This window comes from Ctenocephalides felis, unplaced genomic scaffold (genome assembly GCF_003426905.1).
Source record: "Ctenocephalides felis isolate EL2017-DRISC unplaced genomic scaffold, ASM342690v1 CF-g0.4_SCAFFOLD_01170, whole genome shotgun sequence".
Lineage (NCBI taxonomy): Eukaryota > Metazoa > Arthropoda > Insecta > Siphonaptera > Pulicidae > Ctenocephalides > Ctenocephalides felis.
In genome coordinates this window covers 31,170,183-31,178,723 of record NW_020537324.1, presented here as the reverse complement: position 1 = coordinate 31,178,723, position 8,541 = coordinate 31,170,183, and the positions used below count along the sequence as shown (strand labels likewise).

Genomic DNA, 8,541 nt, shown 5'->3' with positions numbered 1-8,541 from the left:
TTAGGTGAATATTTTTATAGAATGGTCGATCCACATGAAATATTCAGCTAAATTTGAATAAACTTCTGGTTTCTCAGGGTCGCCACATTTTCCTGACCAAGAATATAATCCGACTATAAGACCATCTACGGCTAAGGGTGATCCAACATCGCCTTTACAAGCGCCCATATGTTTTTTAGAAGAGGAGGCACAAAGCTGATATTTTGTAAATTCTTGTTCTTCTATGTAAAATAGGAAGCAATCAAACTCGTCGACTATCGAAACGTTGATTTTTCTCAAATCACCTGCCATGTCTAGTCTTGTCTATCAAGGAAAAGTAAACAAATTTAAAAATGTAATGTAAATATTAAAGCTATACATTTTGATAAATAACATGGTCATTTATAGTATAACAAACCATTGTATATGATATGGAATTCTCTAGTCTGCATAAAAAAACAACGAATTAAAAATATTATTTTAAAGCTCAGACGTATGCATTCCAATCGTGCAAAATTGAAGAAAATGTTTTAGTAACAGCGTCAATTAAGTTAACTAGCTGTAAGTGGAATTCTGTCTTAAGGCAATTAAGGCATCGTGCCTTAAGGCAAATTGCTGGAACTTCCCGTACCAAAAATTATTATTTTTTTAAAAACAATTAACATTTTTGAAAAAATTTTACTTCGAAAAAATTAGATTTTTGAGAAACTATAAATTTGACAAAAAATTACTTTTTTTGAAAAAAAAACTTTTTTTTTGAAAAATAATTTTTTTTTTTGAAAACAATTTTTTTTTGAAAAGAAAAATGTTTTCTTCATTTTGACATATTTTGGAAATTCTGACCTTTTTTCAAAGCAATCGTACTGCTTGAACTGCATAGAGACGAAATGTCAAAGCTCGCAAGTGCCGCGCCGCCGTCTAACGCATAAGCATTGGTACGGAACCCATAGAAATGTAAAAAAAAATGTATACTTATTGTTAAAATCTCTATAAAATATCTGATAATTGGATGTGCATATGTCTAATGATCATTTTTATCCGCCAAATGGCTCATTTTTTTACTTTTTCCTCCATATCTTCGAAACCGCTAGACCTGCCTTCATGAAAATTTCATTAGTTCTTCATCTTGTCAATACAAATGAAATGATTTTTGAATTATTCACATCGGACGCTCCGTTCTCTTAAAAACTGAGTTACCGTTTTCGGCACTTTTTGCCCCGTATCTCCGGAACGGCTAGATCTGCCTTTGCCAAAAACTAATCAGCACGTCTCCTTATCAATACGAATCGAATGTTTTTTGAATTATTCAAATCGGTTGATCCGTGTTCCCGAAATCGTCGACGAAAATTTGTATTCGCACATACATACACACACATACATACATACACACACACACACACACACACACATACATCCATTTTTTCTAAGGTATGCCAAAATATTCAGAAACCTTTGAAAAGTCGAGAAATGCAAAAATTTTCATTTTCGATTTTTTTGCGATTACTATAACTTGCCCTACGGGAAGTTAAAAAATATTCACATGAAATAGATATAGTAAGAAAAGATTGATAGTCTAGCTATCAATCAATCAATATTATATGTTGGTATATTATCTCGGATCTTGTAAAAATTGAATATGAATATTTTTAAAATCTTAAAATGCAAAATTTGGAATATTTACAATCTTCGCAATGAATTAATCTGTAGGAAAGAGAATCAAGATTTTACTGGTAAAATTGATGATTTTAAAAAATCCAGAGTATTAGTTAGTGCCATTTATTTAAAACGTACAAAAAACTTACTTTTTTCTGAAAAAAGCTAAAATAATCAGTAAAAGCAAAAGCTAATTTTTGTATCATTCCACCATATAATTTACAACTATCCTTAGTGGACACATTTAGCAAATACAGCAATATTTTTTAATATTAATAATTTATTAATTAATTAAATTATTAATTTTATAACAATCATTTCTAATTAATTCTTCTGATTTATCTTATATCAAATATACGAAGAAAAATGAAAATGACTCTAATGTTTCTAATTAGAGAATTTATATTACCATTGTTTATATAATTAATAGAAACATATGACACGTAGAAATTTCTCTAACAAATATAATAAATTTCATTTATCAATAATAAATGACATGTAGTAAATAAATGATAATAAGTAGAAGCAGGGCCGGATTTAGAAATTTGGCGCCCCGGGGCACTGACAAAAATGCCGCCCCATCCCTGAAATTTTACGAACTTTCGAACTTTTTTTAAAGCAATCGTGCTGCTTCAGTTGCTTAGAGACAAAATATAGAAGCGCGTAAGCGCCGCGTCGCAGTCTAACGAATAAACAATGTTACAGAACGCATATATATATGTAAACAAAATTTATACTTATTATTATAATATCTTTAAAATATCTGATAATTTAATGTGCATATGTCTTATGATCACTTTTGTCCGCCAAATGTTTCTTTTTTAATTTTTTTTATTGGATCATCGAAACCGCTAAACTTGCGCCCCACAAATTTAAGCAGTTATTTATTCTGTAAATTTTTTGAATGATATTGGACGCTTTTCAAAAACTGAATTATCAATTTTGGCATTTTGGCCCGTATCTTCAAAACAGTTGGACCTGCCTTGGCAAATAACTAATTAGCACGTCTCCTTATCAATAGGAATTGAATCATTTAAATCGGTTGATCCGTGTTCTCGAAATCGACTTGAATAATTAAAAAATATCAGATTTGTGTTGATGGGGAGACGTGCTGGTAATGGTAATTGAGTTTCGCGCGATTGCTTTGCAAAAAGTTCATAATTTTCGAAAAATTTCAAAATACAAAAAATGTGTTTTAAAAGTCTTTTTTTTCTTTTTTCAAAAAATTTTAAAGCTCTTTATAAAATGTAATTTTCAGTACGGGATAAAATGTAGTTTTCAGTAATTTGTCTTAAGGCACAATGCCATGAGTCACTAGTTAATTTTTTTTTCGACGCTATAAGCTTGGAAGTGCACAAATTCGTCATTTTAAGAGCGCTCGAGAACTGAACAACATATTTTTCTTAAACTTCCAGCTTGTTTTCGGATCTTTATATTAGCCAAATAGCCAAATTTGATAACTTATTAACTAATTTGATAATTTACGTTCGGAGAGGGAGGCAAGCCAAAATAATAAATTTTAGTTATCGGTTATTTCCCAAATTTTGCATTGCAATCGTATTATGCTTTGTCAATAATATTTCTTGAAATAAAAAATATTGTTGAAAAAAAAGTTGATTATATTGTATAGAATTTTTTTCTCACTATCCAAATTTTGTCGCCCCCCAAAATTTGCCGCCCTGGGCAATAGCCCCGATTGCCCCTACTGTAAATCCAGCACTGAGTAGAAGTTATCTTCTATTGATAATGAAAAGTTGAATATGTATTTGAATAATTTTCATCTTGAAATTTCTACGTGTTAATGTTTCTATTAAGTATATTAACAATGGTAATATAATTAGAAACATTAGAAACAATTCTATTAACAGTTATAGTAATCGCTAAAAAATCGAAAATGTGTGTGTGTGTGCGGATACAAATTTTCGTCGACGATTTCGGGAACACGGTTCAACCGATTTTAATTATTCGATTTTTCGAAATAAATTATCGAAAAAACAATCGATTCCTATTAATAAGGAGACGTGCTAATTAGTTTTTGGCACTGGCAGGTCTAGCCGTTTCGAAGATCCGGGGCAAAAAGTGCCAAAAACGGTAACTAAGTTTTTAAGAGAACTGGGCGTCCGATTTTAATAATTCAAAAAGCATTTTACTTCTATTGACAAGATGAAGAACTGATTAAATTTTTGGGAAAGCAGTTCTAGCGGTTTCGGAGATCTAGTAAAAAAAGTAAAAAAAAGCCATTATGAGATTAAAAATGATCATTAGACATATGCACATCAAATTATCAGATATTTTATGGAGATTTTAATAATGTGTATCAATTTTGTTAACTTCCCGTTGGTACGGAACCCATAGGAATGTAAACAAAATTTATACTTAATGTTAAAATCTCTATAAAATATCTGATAATTTGATGTGCATATGTCTAATGATCATTTTTGATCGCCAAATGGCTTTTTTTTACTTTTTGTATTGGATCTCCAAAACCGCTAGACCTGCCATCATAAAAATTTGATCAATTCTTTATCTTGTCAATACAAGTAAAATGGTTTTTGAATTATTAAAATCGACCGCTCCGTTCTCTTAAAAACTGTGTTACACACACATACATCCATTTCTTCTAAGGTAAGCCAAAATATTCAGAAACTTTTGAAACGTAAAGATATATAAAAATTTTCATTTTCGATTTTTTGCGATTTCTATAACTTGCCCTACGGGAAGTTAAAAAAACCAAAAGTTTTTTTTCCAAAAAAGTTTTTTATTTCAAAAATTTAAAATTTTGCAAAAATCTATTTTTTTTTTCAAAGTTTAAAACAAATTTAATTTTTTTCAGAAAAAAATAGTTTTTGGTAGGGCAAGTTCCAGAAATTTGCTTTAAGGCACGATGCTATACTCTACTTGTTTATTATTGTATATGGCTTTGATATATAATATATCAAATCAAAGATAAATCAGAAAAAGTAATCATAAATGATTGTTATAACTTCCAAGATCGTTTTCAAAAATAATGTTTAAATAATTTTCAAATAAAATAAATATTATAAAATAGTGAAACTCACTTCGAATCTTTCCCATCCTGCGACTACTGCTGATGTGCCAGCGAGTGGTTGTTCTCCATAATCAGCCACTGTGGCGGGTTGTATATTATCATCAAATCTTAAAGGGTACGACAATCTAATAAGGGCCACATCATGTTCGAAAGATGTAAAGTTGGTGTCAAAGTCGGGATGTAATAAATAAAAATTGGCATCCACAATTATACCAGCGTAGTACGCCCTAAAGCTGCCAACTCGAACTTGAACTTGCTTTTCGTTGCGGACACTAATAAATGATAATAAAAATAAGTTATTTAAAATTATATATTTTATATTTTTATTTTTGGAAGATTGGATGGTAATATTTAAAATCAAAATATGGATTGACCAAAAACTAGTAGGAGAGCTGAGGCTTGTGGCAGTTTTTTTGTATCAATATACCTTGAGATCTTTTGATTTTATTTCTATGAAAAGAAAATATGAACACATAATGTAACCATTCTACCCAGTCTTATTCGTTTGAATATGTATAAACTTAAAATAATCTATTTAAACAATTTAGCAATTATAAAAATAGAGCTAGAACAGCCTTTTCCATTACGTACCTACTACATATTTTGGTAATTGTGAATATACTACTGAATAAACAATATTACACTAATATATATATATATATATATATATATATATATATGTATATATATATATATATATATGTTACAGAAAAAAGACAGAAAAAGTAAGTGCGTGTCATGAGCAAAAAAAGACTAAAAGTGCATCCATAATTGAAAACGACAAAGATATTTTAAATACCTACTAAAGATTTCTATATCACATCGGGATAGATATTGCTATTTTGATCACCATATCTGGTTTATAAACGTATGTACTGTTAAAATATTTCTTTAATAATAATTAATTCTATTTGTTAACTTCCCGAAGGACAAGTTCACGTTTTCACCAAAAAATCCGATTTGCCAATTTCATGTTTTCTCAACGTTTCAAGCCATTCTGAATCGAATGAGATTAAATTTGAAAGAAGTATGCGTGAATAAATCTTTCATCGCTTGAAACTGGTTGAATTTTTCTCCGACGATTTTTATGATTTTTTTTGACGATAGATACAATGGTCTTGTAGATCATACTAAAATCTTACGGCCCTACAACAAGTCGTTTAATTTTAAAAATTGGTCAAAGTTTGAAAAAAATTTGTCGCGTTTTTTTTGGAGTTTGTTAAAATTAGACCTTTCATCGACGTTTTTTCGAAAACGCCTGAACTGAAATTTAAAAGCCATTAGATGTATCTCGATGAGGACAATCGTTTCTCAGTTTTCTGTAGTAATCAAGAGAAAAGTAAAAATTTTTGTCCACGTTTAAGCCAAAAATTTTGACTCGATTTTCAAAATTCAAAAACTATTTGAAAGGTAATATTTGGGAATCGTGCTGATTAATTAATTGATTAATTACCTAATTAACTGTTAAAATTTTTTTTATAATTTTTTTCATGTTGATAGACATCATGGTCCTACAGAACATAATAAAATTTTACTTATAAGCCAATTATTACACATTTCGGGAAGTTTTTGCAACTTGCCTTAAGGCAAAATACCACTTTCAACTAGTTTAATTTATTTTACGTACTTTTTGAAGCATTGGGCAGCAGTGAGAACAAAATATCTACTAACTATGACTCCTCCACAAATATGGTCACCTCTGTATAAAACAGACGCCACGTAAGGTAATTCGCTGATGTCAGCAGGTTTTCCTCCGATCATACGAGAATCGGTCAAATTTTTGCTTTCTGACCCTGAAAAGATGAATAGTAGTAATATATTGATCATGGAAAAACTTTTGTATTTAAATTACTGCTAATTAAAAATTTAGATTTGTTATTGGAACATTCAATTTGTTCATAGATAAATTTTATTACATTGTAAAATTTGATAAGGTTTCCATTCCATATCACAAATTTTTACAATGGCTGCAACTGGGTCAGCCCTTTTTATTTTATTTAGTACGATAAAGCATAGCTTAATAAAATCAAATATAATTCCAGTAATTCATTATTATATATTTAACTTTATTATAATACCGATTGTTAATACTTACCAGAAAATAATACAATAAAGAAAATTGCAAAGTACCGAAAGACCTCCATTATAATTGCACTGATTGTAAACTATACGCATAAAATTTAATATACTTAAAGTCAAAGTATTTATTACAAATTGTATTCTTATCAATTGTTAACAATAATCAATTGTATTTTTATTTGCTATATCCATACTACAGATATAGATAAATCGTAATGATACTATATACATTCTTTTCTTTCTAAGCGATTATTATTTGCAAGTTGTCTATCAAAGTTTTTATAATTAACTTTACACATGCTATATGTAATTATTGTAATTAATCGACAAATAGTTTAAATATGATAAGAACGCCTTCGTAAAAAGCTAGGCAATTGGGACATATACGTTGTATATTCAATGGGCTTGGTCCAATATTTCAGATTTTTATAAATTTCGTAATTAAACCACTTTTTGCAATTTACTTACTTAATAACATTAAAAAAAATATATGATTGAATTATGATTATTCATTCATCATTGTTTAGAAGTTCGCCCCTCGTTTAGGCGATTCTAATCAGAATCTATGCTAAATACACGCTCTGTATTGACTCGTTGGGTCTACTGATTACAGTTAACGTCCTCATTAGAATAAAATACATTTTTAGAATACGAAACAAATGAAAAACAAAATGGATAAAATTAAATACGGTAAATTTATACAAATACAGATATTATAAGTATGTTTGATAAAAATCAATTGGAAGTCGCATTGATTATTTTTTAATGCAAGCAAAAATTGTATTTTTGATATAAACGGTTAAACATTTTACCTGAAAAATAGCTGAATCTCAATTCGTTTTGATTGGGTTGATTATGTACATTTATCAAAAAGGTCATGCAACTTGCCTTAAGGTAATGCGCTACTTACATTTTAAAAGCTTCTGAACATTTTGGCGTGCCTTAGTAAATATAGATGTAAGATGTATGTGTGTGTGTGCGCGCGAAAACAAAATTTCGTCGACGATTTCAGACACACGGATCAACCGATTTGAATAATTAACTACTGGGGCGCATGGCATCGTGCCTTAAGGCAAATTGCTGAAACTTCCTGTACCAAGAATTATTTTTTTTTAAAAAATTAATATTTTCGAAAAAAATTTACTCTGAAAAAATTAGATTTTTGAAAAACTAAATTTTTGACAAAAATTTACTTTTTTTTAAAAAAAAAGGCTTTTTGCAGAAAAATTTTTTTTGAAATATTTTGGTAATTCTGAACTTTTTTTCAAAGCAATCGTACTGCTTTAACTGCATAGAGACGAAATATCGAAGCGCGTAAGCGCCGCGCCGCCGAACGGATAAACATTGGTACGGAACCCATAGGCATGTGAACAAAATTTATACTTATTGTTAAAATCTCTATAAAATATCTGATAATTTGATGTGCATGTGCTAATGATCATTTTTGACCGTCAGATGGCATTTTTAACTTCCCGTAGGGTAAGTTATAGTAATCGCAAAAAAATCGAAAATAAAAATTTTTGCATTTATCGACGTTTCAAAGGTTTCTGAATATTTTGGCATACCTTAGAAAAAATGGATGTATGTGTGTGTGTGTGTGTGTGTGTGTGTGTGCGTGTGTGTATGTATGTGCGGATACAAATTTTCGTCGACGATTTCGGGAACACCGATCAACCGATTTGAATAATTCAAAAAACATTAGATTCGTATTGATGAGGAGACGTGCTGATTAGTTTTTGGCGAAGTCAGGTCTAGCCGTTCCGAAGATACGGGGCAAAAAG

At 29.7% G+C, this 8,541-nt stretch overlaps 1 protein-coding gene across 1 annotated transcript; it reads right to left on the bottom strand.

Moving 5' to 3' along the window:
- On the bottom strand, positions 1-6,866 carry LOC113367083 (trypsin-3-like). Its single transcript, XM_026608712.1, has 4 exons — positions 6,777-6,866; positions 6,309-6,474; positions 4,692-4,953; positions 1-303 (listed from the first exon to the last, which is right to left on the bottom strand). The coding sequence occupies exons 1-4, from the start codon at positions 6,823-6,825 to the stop codon at positions 1-3; spliced, it is 780 nt and encodes a 259-aa protein (XP_026464497.1). The 5' UTR covers positions 6,826-6,866.
- Positions 6,867-8,541: the final 1,675 nt, after the last annotated feature.

Coding starts and splice junctions, on each gene's coding strand:
- LOC113367083 (XM_026608712.1), bottom strand. CDS start 6,825: ATGGAGGTCTTTCGGTACTTTGCAATTTTCTTTATTGTATTATTTTCT. Junction 6,475..6,776: donor CTTTATTGTATTATTTTCTG/GTAAGTATTAAC, acceptor TCATCTTTTCAG/GGTCAGAAAGCAAAAATTTG. Junction 304..4,691: donor CAGGATGGGAAAGATTCGAA/GTGAGTTTCACT, acceptor TTTCCTTGATAG/ACAAGACTAGACATGGCAGG.